This window comes from Dreissena polymorpha, chromosome 12, assembly GCF_020536995.1.
Source record: "Dreissena polymorpha isolate Duluth1 chromosome 12, UMN_Dpol_1.0, whole genome shotgun sequence".
Taxonomy (NCBI): Eukaryota; Metazoa; Mollusca; class Bivalvia; order Myida; family Dreissenidae; genus Dreissena; species Dreissena polymorpha.
Genome location: NC_068366.1, coordinates 74,220,536 through 74,240,177, shown reverse-complemented (window position 1 = coordinate 74,240,177; position 19,642 = coordinate 74,220,536). Strand labels below are relative to the sequence as shown.

Sequence of the window (19,642 nt, the reverse complement as noted above, 5' to 3'; positions counted from 1 at the left end):
ATGCATGTGTATCTCATGGAGCTGCACATTTTGAGTGGTAAAAGGTCAAGGTCATCCTTCAAGGTCAAAGGTCAAATATATGGGGGAGGGGGAAATAGTGTTTCACAAACACATCTTGTTTTTTTTGTGGTCACTGGGATGTTATGAAGATTTGTGAGCTTTTCTTTTGGCAATTTCATCTTTATATCTAACCAGAAAGCACCAAGATAGAATATTGGTCTTATACATATCTGAATATTTTCTTGGAGTCTTAGTCACAGTTAATAGAGACTTCTTCATTAACCATTTTTCTAAATGCATTATCCATAAAAACACAATTTATATCAATGTTATATTTTCTACTTTCAGACGAGCATCTGTTTCAGTCAAAATGGAGTTGGCAACTGTGACTGCACCAACAACTAGAAAGGTGATTGATTGATGCTACTTCAGTTTTGTTGTTTTTTCCCCATTTCGGGCATGCTGCTGTGACTAAAAAATTTTGGGAACCACCGGGGTAGGAAATACTATGATATTGAGAATAAAAGTGTCTTTAACATTATACTTGCTTAGGTTTAACTCGTAGAGCAGATTCAGGGGGGGGGGGGGGGGGGGGGGGGGCGGGGGGGGGGGGGGGGGGCAGAGGGGGAGAACTTTCAATTCAGTATGTTCTGCTGTTATTTGGGGAAAACACATACTTTTTAAATATTATGTCAATGAAACTATTCTTTTTAGGAAAAATAATAATTGTGAAAAAACTACTAAATGTGGGAAAGATTAGTGACTTTATTCATGTGTCATAATCATTAAATGAAGCTTCAATTGGAGTCAAGCTGTCTTATTCTTTTAAAAACTTGTAAACAAAGCTTTGAATTTAAAGATGTTTTACATTTTTATGCACCCCAAGGAGGGCATATAGTGATCGGACCGTCCTTCTGTCCGTCTGTCTTCCGTCACACTTTGTGTTTAGGTTTCTGCGTTTAGGTTGCAAAAAGTGCTCTTAACTTCTATGTCCCTTCAGATAGTAACTTGATATTTGGCATGCATGTGTATCTCATGGAGCTGCACATTTTTAGTGGTGAAAGGTAAAGGTCATCCTTTAAGGTCAAAGGTCAAAAAAAAAAATCCAAGGGAAGTAATGAGTCTCAAAGGGAGATAATTATCTGTACCTGCCAAATGATAAAAAAAACAATAAATCAAAGCGGCGCAGCAGGGGGCATTGTGTTTCTGACAAACACATTTCTTGTTTTAATAAATAAATGTGAGACACATAGTCACAATATGATTTGGATGAATATGAATTATGATATGAATTGTTAGCTACATGCTATGCAATGTATCATTCTGTGAATAAAAAAAAAGATGTAATCTTTACTGTTCATGCATCATTTGTCGATTAAAACTACAACCAACAGAAGTCTATCATGCACATGTGTGTGCATGCACATGTGTGTGCATAATAAATGCACAAAATGTAAAAAAACAACACCATAAATATATTTACAATTGACAAACCATTCGTCTTTTTTTCTAATAAAGAATTATTGAATGGGTGATTTTTTTTGGATTGAGAAATTATCAACATTAGGATCTATCACTTAAAATACAACTAACAGAAGTCTATCATATACATGAATACTGCATTTTATAAGCTTAATCTGTTATTCTTATAGAGAAATATTTAATTGGGAATATTTTGGATTGAGAAAAACATCCAGATTAGGATTGGAAATGGGCCAATATTCTGACCTGCATAAAAAGGGTAAAGCTCTGAAATGAAAGAGGAAAATCAAATTTACTCTTATATAAGATGAAAGTGACATATTATTATAATTATGATTCGAAAAATAAACAAATAGATTATGTTGAAACTTAAATGTGTATCTGTTTGTGGTTTTTTTATCATTGAGAAGAGTGCATGATAAGTTTAATTTGGTTTCCAGCTTATTAATTTCTCTTGTAAAGTTTGTTACTCAGCATATTATTTGCTTGTAGCAAGGTAGGTTTTCAGGATATTGATTGTTCTTATTCAACAGGGATTTCAATTGATTTTGAAAACCAAGAGTCAAATTACAATGTTTTCTTAGTTTAATGGAAATTTTCAAGGGTCAAAATGCTGATGTCCACAATTATTTTGTTTTTCTGCATATTTGTAAAATGCTCTGCAAATGTTGCTATGCCTACACTTCAGTGAAGTACTATGTTAAATCCAGTTTGTATGAAGTACCGGTAATCTATATATTTTGGAGTTTGCTTCATAGAAGCATTTGCATCAAAATGAGTCAAGGCAGATCATATAAAGGAATCAAAAGTGAGAAATTGAAAAAAAATGCTTGCATAAAAAAGATTTTGCTTTAATTGAAATCACTGTTCAAGGTAAGTTTTTAGCATATAAATTGCTCTTATGTCACTTGCCTTATTACCTCTTGGGGGATTCATCTAATAAAAGTTCTAGTTGTATGGCAACCAAAACGTTTAACCATACCAGTGATCCTGCATTTATACTTACCGGTACCTTATTTCTTTAAGGAATTGGTTGTGAGGCTGACAGATGAAAAAGATTTGTTCTTCCTGTACACACTGAGGCTAGGGGAGGAAGACTTTCAAAGGTACATTAAATCCTTTACCACTTAGGTATATTTTTTCACACATTTGTAGTCTCTTAGAAAGTTTAATTTAATTAAAGACCTTTCTTACTAGATTAACGTTTAGAGGCTTCATTTCCAACCCTTATATTCTGTTGAGCAGCAAACAGGCTGTTCTGGTTTTATGCTGTTTGCACATAGCCATTTTCATTTTGCTTCTGTCAGAGTGGGAAAGGGTTAATCATAAGAATGTGTTTTCATGAAGATTGTCCATGTTGCTCTTTACAAGACATAGCTTTGCTTCACTTAAAATCAACCATGAATTGTTTTTGCAAGACCTATTTTTTAAAAATAGACTGACAGCTTAAGCATTCATTTATTTATGTGTAAACATATAATCTTGGTAATAAATTTATGCAAAGTTTGAAACATTTATGAGGAAAATGATGTTCCTTTTGTTAATAATAAATCATTTTAGCCTGAATAAACAAAAACTTTTTCAACTGTTCAGTACAGTAATTGTGACCACATTTTACTGGTCATTGTATGCATTGTGACAAGTTGGAAAATTGAAAGTTGCTGTTTTTGTTTTAGTTCAGAGTTGACCTAGTTGACTTGAAATAAATGATACATACAGCCATTATGAAATCTGTTTTTGTTAAACATATTTTGTAACTGATAAGTCGCAGTCAGTTTCATTACCAAACCTACTCATGTAAATCGTCAACAATTACTGTATGACTATTTGTACTTGTAAGACGTTTCCCTCAAAATAAAGTTCTTTTTATCTGAATGGTTTTCAAATCTCATTGATCAGTCCATTTAAAAACAACAACATGCAGCAATATTCACACCTTGTTGCTGTTATTTCAGTTTGAAGATGCAACAGGGGCTGCTGGTTGATTTCGGAGCTTTCCCACAAAAGTTTATAGACCTTCTGGAGATGTGCCTCAAGGAAGAACAAAAAGAGGTTCCAAAGTAGGTTTTCTTACGTACCGGTACATGTATATTCTGTGAAAGAACAGTTTCAAGATACATTGCCAGAGGTTTGCTTACTTATTAAATTCCTGAACTCATTTGATAACATATGGTATGAAATGACTGCTGGAATTGGATCCGTATCTAGCAATGTTTCATTTACCATTAAGGAAATTTAGCCAGGGATTTGGGTTGTGAAAAACACATCCATGACAATTTTAACTCAAATTGGGAAATTAGTAAAAAAAACATTATTTCGATAGAGAGTATTGTATAATTAAAATACTATCTACTCTCGTTATCTCGAAGTCGGCGGGAACAAGAAAAAATATCGAGATATCGAGAGTTCGAGATATCTGATTAGGCGTTTTCAAAGAAAACATGAGACGAAAATTTAGCTTGTTTTTAACATCTAAATACCTGCTAAGTGGTCTAACTAAAGCCGTCACTGTGTGGCATAATACTCTCTACTACCCTATCTATTACCTGATAGATACCCGTTTTTACGAGGCACGATTAAATTTGCAATTTTAAATTTTAAATGCTTAAAATGACGTTTTAAGTGTTACAGAATTACATGAACACATGTGATTTTCATTTTTTTAAACTGTCGAGCAAACATCCGGTAATGTTGCTATTTAAAGTTATGATGCAATTGACGTCCAATCAAGACCAGGGGTTTCCATCTGAACATGCGTAAATCACGTTCCGGGATACTGAACTGTACATGTACATTTTGTAGTTTGAAATGCAAAGTTCAATCGATTAGACTTTAAGTTAGCCATGATAATGACCTTTGGAGTTCAAGGATAGAACAACATTCTGCATATTTGCGACGGTTTATGTACGCAAAAATATAACTCGATGTATTTTGGAATGTTGTTTGTAAAACAATTAGTCTTTCGGCCTTTCGGCAGGCTGTGTATTAATTGCAGTTAATTGCAGTCAAAGTGACAGGCCTTACTCAAGTGTTAATGGCTAACGACATTACATACGTGTAGTCATTGATGCAATTAACGGATCAATTATCTACGGCACAGTATCGGGAGTAGCCGGGCGAAGCGGGACGGTCAGTTATCTAAGAAAACAATTCTCACCATTGCCGACACTGGGACAGTTATTTGCACTTTGAGATAAACCACAGTAAATACATGTAAAATCAGGACTCTGGACAAATTTTTAAGTATTGAGATTTCGAATTATTCGACATAACGAAAATCAGGATATGCGATATTTGTTAATATAGATAAAGAAGGAAAAAAGTAGGGACATTGAGCTTACTTCGACATATCGAGAAAATCAAGATATTTGATGTCGAGATAACGAGAGTAGACTGTACTGTGTTTGCAAAGGTCGAACTTACAGTACTGGTTAAGAAGAAGATAAATGAAATTTTAAATACAAAATGTTACATTCTAGTAATACAAATTTGCTGTTTTGCAGAGAAAAGTCTGACAAATATCTTAAGGAATATTGAAAATGAATTTAATTTTTTAATATGCACAACATACTTACCTTTGAGAAATGTATATACCCATTAAGTACTTTACACCTGCTACTACAAAAACATTTAATATACTGTGAAACCATTTATTTTCGACAGCACAAAATTTCGTCATTTTCATAAAAATGACGATTTCGTCAGCACTTAAATTCGCCGATTTCTGAATTTGAATTTAAAAAAAATGCGTCAGTCAATATCCGATATGTGTGTAATACATATTCGCGATCAATCGCAGTTGCGAAAAATCGTGGTACGAATGCGGGAACACACTTGAGAATCACTGCAGGAGGTGGGGCCTGTTTGTCACATGCCAATTAACTAGTCTTTTGTTATCAAGGGATAGTAATGGACCGTCTTAATGTATGCCATTCACACGTTCATTGTTATGATTAGCGGACAAGTGGGATCGAATAACCGTTAACGAGTGTTTGTAACAACGAAGCCAATTGCCAATAAGTCTTATTCTATTATTAGAATATTATCAGATTGTTAAGTGTTTTTTTTTCAAATAAAATGCTTTTTTATTCTGATATCAACATTAAAATTATAAACTCTATGTGTGTGTTTGTTCTTAAAAAAGTAAACTACCGGTATATAAATCAATAATGTCAATAATTTAAAAATAAATAAATTGATACATATAAAATAGTAATAAGTGTGGTTAAACGCAAACAATCAAACAACAAACAGTAATTAAAATATTCTTTATTAATTTGTGATAAATACGCATGTTGATCACACATCGTCATCTTTTCATTTGGTTTATTGTCTTTCATCGGCATTTGCTGCGTGGTGGCTAATATGCAACATCCCTGAAAAACACAATGTACCTAATGGGTAATAAAGTTATAAACAATTAGCGCTAATTCATTACCATTCTACATAAACGAAGTCAACGCATTCGATACAGCTTTACTGCACACGCGTTTAAAGAAGTGTAACGTGTCATTTAAGTACCTTGTGTAATCTACATCACTTTGTGTCAAAACCGGATTAATCTTGATTACGGAACAGCAGTGAATGTGTGCATGGATTATGTTGGAATTAAATGCCTCATGTCTACGGTAAAGTTTTAAAATATTGTTCAACTTAGTGTTTGTTTTTGTTCAAACATAGAGCATGATTGTTCGTTAGGATCTTAAATTCGCCGATCGGTCGACTGACGAAATTTATGAAAATTAATGCCTGACGATTAATAATGGTTCCACAGTAATCATGAGCTTCCGGGGGAAAAAAAGGTGATCAGGAGTATTTCTATGTTATTGTATTATGCTTTTGAAAGAAGAAATGCGTTACTGAACAGCAGTTAATTATTAGCTCGGCTGTTTTCAGAGAAAACCCGAGGTATTGTCAAAGCCAGCTCGTCCGCCGTCGTCGTGCTAAAACCTTTACATTGGCTCTTAAATTGAAGTGCTTCCACCTACAACTTTGAAACTTCATATGTAGATGCAACTTGATCAGTTCTACACGCCACACCCATTTTGGGTCACTAGGTCAAAGGTCAAGGTCACTGACCTCTAAAAAAAAATTATTCTGACAAGCTTTCATTTATTCAAAATTGCTACCGCAGCCGAGCATTGGCACCCGTTATGCGGTGCTCTTGTCAATAGCTGTACCATCAACATATGTATGTTGGCTTATACATGGTATGTGTATTGAACGTTTGTGACTAGTATGTAGTGTTACTTGTGCTTGCAAGGCCACCTACCAATAAACATGATGTCATCAAATCTTGAATATCACTATTGCTTGAAAACAAAAATGTTACAAGCCCGCCCCTATATAAATAAGAACATGAGCTAGCCATTATCAGCATTAACAGAGAAATGCTTTTAGACTTGCCCTTCTTGAAAAACAGAAAAAGCCTCTGTAAGGGTGTGGCTTTTGTTTTGCTGTGTTTCTTTGATAACAGTGGTAAACGAATAAGATAATCAGAACATTTTACCATCTTAACATTGTGTCTTGGTACTACAAATGAAACTGTTTTATGACATCTTGTCGAATTGATTGTTCATACTTTATTTTATGGGGAAAAAGAAACCACATTCACTTTTCTTCAGCCCAATGTGCCTTTAAGAAGCCATGGTCCATGGTGACAAATGGCAGTGTAAGCTGGGGAAGAAATGACTTTAAACTGACTGTAGTTTTCATTTGTCAATCTCAGGTTTGTGTTACACATCGTGAGTCAAGGGAGTTTCACAGGGGACCGCTGTACTGCGACACTGAATATCGTGGAGACCAACCCTTTCAAGCACCTTAACCACCTGTCTTTGAAGTTTGTGCCTGGCTCGGACGCAGATGTGAAAAAATACCTGGCCGACTGCCTCAAACAGTTTAAGGTTAGATGCGAGTGTTTGTTAGGCCCCTACAGGTGTAATCAAATTGTTCTATAGGTTAACCTCTGGTCCGTCCATCTGTCTGTCTGTCTGTCATCTTTCCATCCCAAAAATGTGGATCCTGCAATCGCTCAAAAAGCACTTGAGCTAGTTGATGAAACTTGTTATGGCCTTAGAGGGCTACACTGTAAATATATGCTCACCATTTCAGTTGTTTTCACTGGACGACAATTATGGTTGCTATGGTTACAGAAATAATTGAAAAATTAAATCTGCAGCTAGATTAGTGAAATGTTTAGTGATCCTGTTCTTATTCTGCCATCATTGAGCTGGTAGTGGACTGTTGTTTTGTTGGTGAAAATGCTCTTGTTTACATTGTATCTTCTTTAATATTAATGATATCTTCCTCACTTTTTAGTTATTTTTAAAACTTTATTTTCTAAGAGTCCAGTTAATATCAGATTGTGGATTTTTTCTGTATAATAAATTACCATGAAGTAAAATATTATTTAAAGACAACTAAACTTCTGATTTATACTTCAAGTTGAGGCCTATTGATAGAACTAAAAATTTGAATGTTGTTTCATGACCATTCAATTTGATTGCTGATTAACATCCTTAAACTTGTGCATCTGCACATTGCAACTTTATTATCCTAGGCCGAAGGCGGAGGGATATAGAATTAGCATTGTCCGTCAGTCCTTCCGTCCATCTGTTACAAAGTGTAATGCACAATAACCCTACACTTTCTTAAATAAGAGTTATTGCCCCTTTTTTGTATGATGTATTTTTTCAGGGCTATATCGCATATACCATACAAGATTTCAACATGAAACGTCATGGGTATATAGATATCAATAAGGAAAAAAAATTTTTGTATGATGAAACTTTTCAGGGCCATATCTTAGATACAGTACAATATTTCAACATGAAACTTCATGGGTTTATAGATATCAATGAGGAGAATCACAATGCTTAAAAAAACAACCATACACTTAATTATTTTGTTAAAGGACTGCACTGTATACCAATAGATAAGCACACATCCATAATCACATTTTATTACTAGGCAGGGGTTATTGATTCAACACATCCATAATCACATTTTATTTGACAGGGGTTATTGATTCAACGAATTTGCTTGTTATGAATTTGTTTACTGCTGATATTAAGTGCAAAGAATTTAGATGTATGTAATCAAAAGCACCAGATAGTTCATCTCTATGAGAGGCAGATAGGCGCATCTGTAGCATGACCCAATGATTTTTTTAAACATAAATAATTGATGTCAATTGCCTGCAGGAATAATATTTAAGGTATTAGAAAGCATTTTCTTTTTGTTTTAATGGATTACTTTGAAAATTCTATTTTTTATGAATTTTTTAGCAACAAGGGGTAATGAACTTTAAAATAATGTTATTGAATTTCTAACCCAAAACTGGTTCCATGGCAATACTGGATGAAATGCACACTTTTCTTCAAAACAATCCAAATTCTAATGCTTTTTCTTGATAAAATATCTCCTATACTAACTAGAAATACCACTTTTGATCAGAAAATTAATACAAAAAGATGTTTTAGTTGTTTTTAATTTCAATAAACATACTGTTTACGTTCTGTTTATATCTTCCTAACAATCTGTTATGTCATCATTTTTATAGGACAATATTTAATGTATTGTGTTTTATAAGTTTGAAAGGAAAACATTAATATTGTTTAAGACTAATAAACAAAACATACTATTTAAAAGTGATTTTTGTTGTAATTATTGGCATTTTATTTTACATGTGTAGCAAGTTTAGGTAAATCTTTACCTATGTATTTTTTTCTAACTATATATATACAATTAACATTTTTGTACCAAAAATGTGTTATAAGATAAAAGTTCTCAATAAAAATAACTAAAAATATATAATAACTCAAGTTTAAACATATGTGTGTCATAATTTCAAAAATAAGTGGGTGGCTGAAGCTAAAGTAACTGATAAAACAATCATAAGAAGGATAAACTGAAGTATGATTTTTCAATGGTTTATGCGCTAAATTTGAGATGTCTTTTCTAGAAGTTATATAAAGTGTTCCTGACCAAAATCAATGTTATATTACTTTCAAATCATTTATGTATTGGTATACAACAAGAAAGTGGTAGAATATTTGCGGAAAACATAAGAATTTTTTGACGAAAACTTGTCTGCTGAAATTTACCGAGATGTTCCGGAAATGACCGATCGTCGGTTTCCGAAAAGAATACGTGTCGTGGTTTCTGAAAAACAAAATGGATGTACCCAAAGATTTTGGTGTTATTGACTATAACTGGTTGATAAATGTATGATTTTGCTTCTTATTTGAAAAAAGTGATGCTTTCAAGGCTGATAAACTTGAAATATGAAAGCTATTTGGTCGTTTGGCCTTTGTTTGTCAATACATCTGTACGATCGGTAATTTCCGTAACCACTCGTAAAATTGTAGCAGACACAAGTTTTAATCACAATACTTATGTTTTCCACTTATATTCGACCACTTTCTTGTTCAATACCAATACATAAATGATTTCAAAGCAATATTTTATTGATTTCAGCAAGTAACACCGTCTATAACCGCGAATAAAAACATTCCGAACTTTTTGGTTTACGATTTTTATTTTCTAAATAGCTTGCATAGAGCATGGCATTGAATGTTATGCAAGATAAATGTCTCTACTTTCTTGATTGTATGATTTCAGACTGTTTAATCCAATCAGAAAAGAGCTTTAAAACGTAATTTAGACCCATGTTAAGCGAGATAATAAAGAACCACTTTTTGGTTACTGCCGATTTGTGACATCACGAGTTGCCTCCCTTGTTTGTTCATGCTAGCATCTGTCTTTCTTGCACATATACTGATAGGCCCTTCTGGCTTTCAATAAACATATTTTTTGAAGTTGCGCAATCTCATTCCAGGAGACCAACAGTTTACTGCAACAGAGGCTGGAACACACAGATGCAGACCTGAATCATCGATTAAAAAACACACAGGAAGTATGACCCTTATCAGTGAAATCAATAAAAAAAATAGGGTTGCTTCTAAGACTAGTCTATGTGTCATTGAACTAAATGTTGAAATTTAAAAAAGACAGTAATTTGGTAAACATAATTATATTGGGAACGGGGCTAAATGTTAACCCCCCAAAAAACATTGGCTGGACAACTTAAACATGACTTAGCATATTATTTTTAACAAGGTTTTCCGAAGGAAAAAACTGGTAATTAGATTGGCGAATGCGGGCGGGCGGGCTGGCTGGCTGGCTGGCGGGCGGGCGGAACAAGCTTGTCTGGGCCATAACTATGTCGTTCATTGTCAGATTTTAAAATCATTTGGCACATTTGTTCACCATCATTGGACGGTGTGTCGCGCGAAATAATTACTTCGATATCTCCAAGGTCAAGGTCACACTTTGAGTTCAAAGGTCAAAAATGGCCATAAATGAGCTTGTCCTGGCCATAACTATGTCATTCATTGTGAGATTTTAAAATCATTTGGCACATTTGTTCACCATCATGGGACGGTGTGTCGCACGAAAGAATCACGTCAATATCTCCAATGTCAAGGTCGCCACGACTAAAAATAGATTTTTTTTTTAAACAAACTTACAAAGGGGGTTAATTTTGTTCATTTCAAAAGTTCAGTTTGAGTTTTCTCCCTTTATCAGATTTTTTTTTCACAATGAAAACCTGGTTTTGTGACAATTTTGTCCCTTGTTTTATTGTAACTTCATCTGTGTGATGTTTAACAGATTGTCCTGCTAAAGCCATGTAGCCCTGATGACTTGAGAAAATCATTTTCATGTGTGTGATTTTTCCTTTTAGCTAATTTCCTCCTTTTTATTTTAAGATTGCTTTGCTAACAGGTCTTAACTTTGTGGTCCTTAAAGGAGAACAGACAAGTTGAGACTTAAAAGCACATTTTATAAATGAATATAATATAATAACATTGAAATAAAAACAAAAACAAAAAAACGATATAGTGCTAAAAAACGATGATTTTGATGATCGGTAATTTCCGTTATGCGTTCGGCACTTTCCGCCACCATTTTCCCTGATGACGTAGTCGTGAGACAACTGCTCATGACCCAGAACGACCTTTATTAATTGTTATTTACGCACTGAAGCTTGCAATTTTCCCGCAAAACTTCAAAGTATAAGGAATTGTGTTTGTCAATTACAAGCATTAAAACAATTTTCAATCTAGACTGTGTTGATTTCCATTAGATTTGTCAAAGACCTATAGATAACATTTTATAGGTCTTTGGATTTGTAACGTGGCATTTAGGATTTACCTATTTGTACGATGATGCAGTGTGTAGCGTTTGGCTGCAACGCTCGTCACGAGAAGGGGACAAAAGGATTCTTCGGCTTTCAAGATCAAGATTTCCAAAGTGTGACAGGGCTGGACAATCGACGTTTGTTTTTAAGTTGTTGAATCTAACCTTTTTAAATAGCCTTTACTGTGAGGTGTGTTATTATTTACACGCATCAATTTCCCATTCGATCGCGATCGCAATCGTTTGTTGATGACAGTTGATGGCAGTAGATGAATTATGTAAATATATTTGTCTTTTTCATCTGCATTTGTCAATTGTTCATATCATCTTGTAAATGGGCTGTCCATGCATATAATCTCCCATAAAATTGGAATGTTTCAGCTTTTTAAAACCTTGTCTGTTGTCCTTTAACAAATATATTTGGTGAATTCACTAATGGGGATTAGGGTATTTTCCACCCCTGAGGTATTTCCCTAAATCACACTTTTGATTTTTTATTGTTGACTTTACTTAGTGTGATTGTATGCGTCTTTTACAGCTTCTGATATTTTGTTGGGGTCTTAAATTACTGTGGATGTATGCGTCTTTTACAGCTGCTGAATTCTAAAACTATTGAGCTGGACAACTTGAAGGCAGAATGGACAGCCAAACTGAATGACCAGATGGCTCGACACAAACAGGAACTAGCCACCGAGAAAGAACGCATCTTTCAAGTAGGGGTTTAAATATTGATGTAACTGTCAATGCTGCAACAGAGTTTAGTCACATCTTCCCTGTGATGGTTCTGATATCATATAAATGTAATGATTTGTTTAATCTTAGCTCTGGGTCAGGAAATGTTACAGTCTTGCTTCATTGTTACTGTAAAGGCAGTTATGAGAGGGGTGAAATTCCTCTGCTTTTAAATGGATTTCCTTGTTTAATCGCAAAAATTACTTGTTTTGAAGCCAAACTTTCCTTGTTTTGAATGCCAAGCTTTCCTTCTTTTTAATGTCAAACATTTATTGTTTTGAATGTCAAGATATTTTTGTTTTGAATGTTAGATTTTCTGTTTTGAATGTCAAGATTTGCTTGTTTTGAATATCAAGATTTCCTTTTTTACCAAGGTTTTCTAGTGTTTTAATGCCAGTATTTTCTCAGTGTGAATGCCAAGATTTCCTAGATTTCATTGTATTAGATGTTAATACTTATCAAAATATGAAAACTAAGGTAAATAATGTTTAAGCAGTGATTGCTAACCAGTTGTATGCAGTACAGTTATTAGCTATTACTTAAGCTTGCCATCATGACTGATGAGCCTTGGTATGGTAGAATGGGGCTTAATGCATGTGTGTAATAAGGCGTTCCAGATAAGCCTTTGTCTGCACAGGCTAATCAGAGACGACACTCTCTGCATAAACTGGATTTTTGTTAAGAATATACTTCCTTTTAACAAAAATACTGTAAAAGCAGAAAGTGTCAGGCTTCACAGGCTAATATGGGACACTTCAGGTACATGCATATAGCTCTGGTTTATCAGAGCACGATTTTAATGTATAAGCTTTGGTTGTTTACCCTTGTCAGATGCAGTGTTTACCCTTGTCAGATGCAGTGTTTACCCTTGTCAGATGCAGTGTTTACCCTTGTCAGATGCAGTGTTAACCCTTGTCAGATGCAGTGTTTTCCCTTGTCAGATGCAGTGTTTACCCTTGTCAGATGCAGTGTTTTCCCTTGTCAGATGCAGTGTTTAACCTTGTCAGATGCAGTGTTTACCCTTGTCAGATGCAGTGTTTACCCTTGTCAGATGCAGTGTTTACCCTTGTCAGATGCAGTGTTTTCCCTTGTCAGATGCAGTGTTTACCCTTGTCAGATGCAGTGTTTACCCTTGTCAGATGCAGTGTTTACCCTTGTCAGATGCAGTGTTTACCCTTGTCAGATGCAGTGTTAACCCTTGTCAGATGCAGTGTTTTCCCTTGTCAGATGCAGTGTTTACCCTTGTCAGATGCAGTGTTTTCCCTTGTCAGATGCAGTGTTTAACCTTGTCAGATGCAGTGTTTACCCTTGTCAGATGCAGTGTTTACCCTTGTCAGATGCAGTGTTTACCCTTGTCAGATGCAGTGTTTACCCTTGTCAGATGTAGTGTTTACCCTTGTCAGATGTAGTGTTTACCCTTGTCAGATGTAGTGTTTACCCTTGCCAGATGCAGTGTTTACCCTTGTCAGATGTAGTGTTTACCCTTGTGAGATGCAGTGTTTACCCTTGTCAGATGCAGTGTTTACCCTTGTCAGATGCAGTGATTATCCTTGTCAGATGCAGTGTTTATCCTTGTCAGATGCAGTGTTTACCCTTGTCAGATGCAGTGTTTACCATTGTCAGATGCAGTGTTTACCATTGTCAGATGCAGTGTTTACCATTGTCAGATGCAGTGTTTACCCTTGTCAGATGCAGTGTTTACCCTTGTCAGATGCAGTCCAGCAGCCAGCAGAAGCAGGAACTGGAGAGGCGAGAGCTTGAGCAGAACCACAGCAAGAGTGTGCAGCAGCTTGAGGCACGCCTGTATGAAGTGGAGAATGTCAATAAGGTACCAGTTTACATACAGACTTGTTTTTCTGTCCATCCATATATACGTGGTAAATCCAAAATAAAGCATTTTGTAAACATCAATAATGCTTCCTACGAAGCTTTGATACTTGCATGGAAGTTGTATTTGAACAAAATTAACACCCACATCACCTTACCTTGTTTGACCTTGACATTGCCCTACTTTGGGACTTTTTTAGAAGGTCAAATTTCTATGGCAACACGATTTGACTGTTTGCTTAACATCAACACTGCTTACTAAAAAGCTTTGGTACTCTCAATACTCTGACTTCAATGTGACCTTTACATTGACGTGATTTTGTTGTTATACTTCAGTGCTTTTTATGCCCGATCGAAAGATCAGGGGCATATTGTTTTTGGCCTGTCTGTCTGTCATTCATTCATTCATTCCTTCATTCATTGTGTGTGTCCCAAAACAACCTTGGTTAAAGTTTTGCAATAGCTTTTGCATTATTGAAGATAGCAACTTGATATTTGGCATGCATGTGTATCTCCTGGAGCTGCACATTTTGAGTGGTGAAAGGTCAAGGTCATCCTTCAAGGTAAAAGGTCAAATATATGGCTTCAAAGCGGCGCAATAGGAGGCATTGTGTTTCTGACAAAAACATCTCTTGTTTTTAAGTCTACATGTATTTATTCTGAACTGTCTGAAACAGATGTTAAAAGATCATGGATATATTTGACAAAAATGACAGAGGCATTCAGCTGTGAATATTACATTCATACATACATGTGTATTCATATAATAAATATCCTAATATATACAAGTGTGAATTTTTTATTTTCACCTTTTCCTAAAAAGCAACGCTTTTTTCCCCTTTGGACTTGCCCCTCCACCTCTCCTTTTTTAGTTGAAAGATAAACTTTACTTCAGTTTTCAAACAGGTCTCTTAATCAATACTGACAAGGTTGCCACAGGGAATATTAGCATTTAATTGAATGCAGCATCTGCTTGTAGATGTATTTTAGCTGCATTCAAAAATGGTTTTAGTCTGCTTAGAAATATGCTGTTTTCTCCAATCACCATAAAACTTGCTAAGAATGTTTGCAGTTATGATATCTTGGCTGAGTTTAAAATGGTTCAGGTCTTCTGCTGAAAAACATTGCGATAAGGCAGTTCAGTTTCCTTATATTGTGATTGTGATACCTTACTCTTCAAGTTAGACTTTTTGCCCAATCATGATGAAAACTCGTCAAAACATTTGTTTAAATGATATCTTACCTGTTTGGGGACACTTTAGCACATTGGCTAGGTATGGTTTAATCTTTTTGCATATGAAAATGGTGAAACCCGATATAGTTCTTAATTTTATTGCAATTGAATTATTCTGGGTGGGGTCAACAGGGAAACTAACAATAATTGTAAAAACAATATTTTTCGTATGAATATTTAGGAGGGCAACTCCGCATTGACTGGTAGCATGTTGCAGGCTGCATGCCCCTTGTGCTGAGTGTCGATCATCACGGATAAATTATTTTACTGCTAGCTTGCACAGAACGTAGAGAAATGATCACGATAACAATTTTAAATCCAAATAATTACTTGTAATTAAGATATTCAAATTTGAAAAGTGTGGCATTAGAGAATTCTCCAAGTGGGTGTTCGGTTAGAAAAGTCTCTTAAGTGTATAGTGTGAAAAAAACAATTCTTTAATTCTAAATTGTATAGTACTTGTAAGCGAAATGGTAAAAATAAACACTGATGAAACTGCATTTCAAAGGTCAATGAAAAGCATAGCACAGCTTTGTGGGTCTGAATCAGTTCTTCTAAACTAGTTTGAGACCTACCTTTTCTGGTCTTATATAGAATACCTTTTTAAATTATTACTGGTCATGTGTGTGCATTCTAAATGACTGCATGGTGATTTTCAGGATTTAACTGAGCGTAGGTACAAGAATGAGGCCACGATTCGAGACCTTAAGTCCAAACTGACCACATTGGAAGAGGAGAGCTCGCACATGAAGCAGGATATTCAAGGCTTGCGGAAACAGAATTCATCTCTAGGTGGGTAAAGGCCCCTGAATCCCTTTCAAAATGGGTCGATTTTCTGAAATCCTTGGTTAGTGAGTAGAGACCCCTGAAGTCCTTGCTAGGTAGGTATACACTCCAGAATATTCTGCAAGGTGGATAGTGGGCACTGAATTCCTTGCCAGGTTGTAACATGCCCCCCCCCCCTGAATTCCTATTTAGAACATAAGCAACTCCCAAATGCTTCATTATAGGTGCGTAGATGGTCCTTTATTTCAAGCTAGGTGTGTAGCTGACCTTCAATTCCTTGCTAGGTGTATGGAGATTCTAAAATCCTTGCTAGGTGGGTAGGTAGCCATAAATTCCCTCCTTTCAGAATTGGACATTGTGCAATTGTAAACTCTATAACCAGATTTGTAAAACTGGTGATGTTATGACAAGAAGATAACCCAAGATGGACATGGTGTACATACATGTTTGTTTTTTTATGCCCCCCTTCGAAAAAGAGGCGGAATATTGTTTTGCACATGTCGGTCTGTCCGTCGGTCGGATGATATCTCAAGAAGTTAACACAGAACGCTTAGGCCTAGGATCATGAAACTTCATAGGTACATTGATTATGACTGGCAGATGACCCCTATTGATTTTCTGGTCACTAGGTCAAAGGTTACTGTCAAGGCCACGTTTGGTGGGGGGCATATGTCTCCGACTGCGGAACACTTGTTAAATTGTTTATTTTTCAACCAGACATAAGGGAAAAAGACAACCTGCTTTGAAATGAAGACTGAAACTAGTTACCTTTTGAGTAAAATAACTTGCAAGTCAGTGACCGTGTGTTATAGCAAATATCTGATGATTTTAGAAACTCTCTAATAACTGCACTGTTTAGTAATTTTGTTAATAACTTAAAAATCATGTTATTAAAACATATTAGACTGCAATAACTGATATCAAATTTTGTGTTTTAGCTGCTCTCTTCCTAGCAGCACTTACTGTAAAATCATAATAATTTATAGGGAATGAATTTTCATTAATTATGTGGGTTGAAGGATCCACAAATGTGGGATCCCAACAAATAATTAGTTGTTTTTATGTCCCCATCCGGCATTTCATTTGCCAGACTTTTTTTCAGATATTGACGTGATATTTTGTGTGTGACTGAGGTTACCTACATGACTTAAAGATGAAGTGTGAGTTTCATTCTGGTCCATTGATTTTTTGCAAATCTTTGGGCCTTGGACATAGAAAAAAAACTTTAATGTTGGCCATAACTTTTGCATTATTGAAGATAGAAACTTGATATTTGGCATGCTTGTGTACCTCATGGAACTTAACATTTTGAGTGGTTAAGGGTGAAGGTCATCCTTCAAGGTCAAATGTCAAATATATGGCGTCTGTCCGTCCGAAAACTTTAACATTGGCCATAACTTTTTCAATATTGAAGATAGCAATTTGATATTTGGTATGCATGTGTATCTCATGAAGCTGCACATTTTGAGTGGTGGAAGTTCAAGGTCAAGGTCATCCTTCAAGGTCAAAGGTAATAAAAAAAAAATAAATCAAAGCGGCGTTATGAAGCTGCACATTTTGAGTGGTGGAAGTTCAAGATTAAGGTCATCCTTCAAGGTCAAGGTCATCCTTCAAGGTCAAAGGTAATTTTTTGTTTGTTTTCAAAGCGGCGTTCTCATGAAGCTGCACATTTTGAGTGGTGGAAGTTCAAGGTCAAGGTCATCCTAAAAGGTAAAAAAAAAAAAATTCAAAGCGGCGCAATAGGGGGCATTGTGTTTTTGACGAACACATCTCTTGTTCAAAATGCTTTCCCAAAAAGGCCCATGGCCCGTGTCAAATATCAAAGGACCATAACTTTGTCATTATGTTTTCAATTGGGATATAGCTGCTGTGTGGCTTCAAAGTGCAGTAGGGGGTATTGTGTTTCACAAATGCAGGTCTTGTGTTTTTTGTTTGTTTGTTTTTTCCCGCCCAAATCATAAGAAGACAAATGAGTTGCCGGCTGTGAAAAGTGGTGTTAAATGCATGTGCGTAAAGTGTTGTCCTAGATTAGCCCTTGCAGTCCACACAGGCTAACCAGGTAAGACACTTTCCGCTTTAACTGGATTTTTGCTTAGAAGAGACTTTCATTAAACGAAAAATACAATAAAAGCGGAAAGTGTTGTTCCTGATTAGCCTGTGTGGACTGCACAGGCTAATGGGGGACAACACTTAATGCACATGCATTAAACCCCATTTTCACAGAGCAGGGCTCAAATGTGTTTGTTATTGCTATTTTGTTACTTATGAAAATCCACAAAATTTCATGGCGACAAATACAAAAGATTTTACAGTATATTCACCACTGATGAATAGGACAGCAAGATTGGCGTGCAGGAAAAACAATGCAGTAGCCGAATGTTTTGCTATCTAATAATAATAATAATAGTAATTATAAGAATACTTATAACATTTAATAAATGTATTATTATCATTATTATCATTATTATTACATGTATTTTTTTTAATTATTTAAGTATGTTCTTTTCATACTAAAATGATAACATAAAGACAGAAGTAATTTGTTATAAGTGAGTATATTTCCAGTAATGATAACTTATTAAAATTATTATGTTGAATAACAGGCCTATTAGCTGTAATTAAATTAATAATTATCACTATAACCTTCATAGATACTACAGTGTATGTCTGGCTACATGTGCATGTATAAATTGGAAATTTGTTATAAAACACAGATATAATTATAAATATTTTTAAATTTCAGGATTACAATTATTTATGTATGTTTTAATAGTACTAAAATAATAACATAGAGACATACATAATTTGTTATAAGTGGGTATAATGTTGGTAATAATCAGTAATTATTTTTTTTATGTTGAATAAAACCCCTATTAGCTGTAAATGAATACATTATTATTTATATTGCCTTCATAGATTCTATGTCTGGCTACCATTAATTTGATGTATGGATTGAATATTTGTCTCAAAAAAAAAAGAAAGGATTTACATAACTAGTTTAGAGGTAAATATTTGTTTTTATGGGAAATGATAACATAATAATACTTTATGTACAATCTTAAAGATGTTTTTTTTTCATAAATAAAATGTTTGTTTCCCCTTCCTGACCCCTGTATAAGGATTTTTTTGTTACCTGAGGATTTACTTAAAATGGACTACAGAAGATTGAACAATTTACTAAATGCTTGAACACCATGTTAGTGTAGTATAGACTAGATTTAAAATGGACTAGATTGTATAATTAATAACATTACCCGTCTAACATATCAGACTGAATACATATAAAAACATATTACAACTTTTTTTAAATGAAGCAGAAATCTAGCTGTATTATTTTATCACAGACATGCAAATGGCCTGGTTTTTCAACATGGTTACAGT

General features: G+C 34.8%; 1 protein-coding gene across 1 annotated transcript in view; it reads left to right on the top strand.

The window, feature by feature from the left end:
- The window catches only part of LOC127852776 (spindle assembly abnormal protein 6 homolog), a 57,490-nt gene that overhangs the window by 6,163 nt on the left and 31,685 nt on the right, over window positions 1-19,642 (top strand). Inside the window, exons 2-9 of the mRNA XM_052386731.1 lie at window positions 349-409; window positions 2,509-2,588; window positions 3,438-3,542; window positions 7,211-7,385; window positions 10,322-10,399; window positions 12,276-12,395; window positions 14,126-14,242; window positions 16,135-16,267. Coding sequence (XP_052242691.1) covers window positions 349-409; window positions 2,509-2,588; window positions 3,438-3,542; window positions 7,211-7,385; window positions 10,322-10,399; window positions 12,276-12,395; window positions 14,126-14,242; window positions 16,135-16,267 — 869 coding nt within the window. The remainder of the gene's footprint in view (window positions 1-348; window positions 410-2,508; window positions 2,589-3,437; window positions 3,543-7,210; window positions 7,386-10,321; window positions 10,400-12,275; window positions 12,396-14,125; window positions 14,243-16,134; window positions 16,268-19,642) is intronic.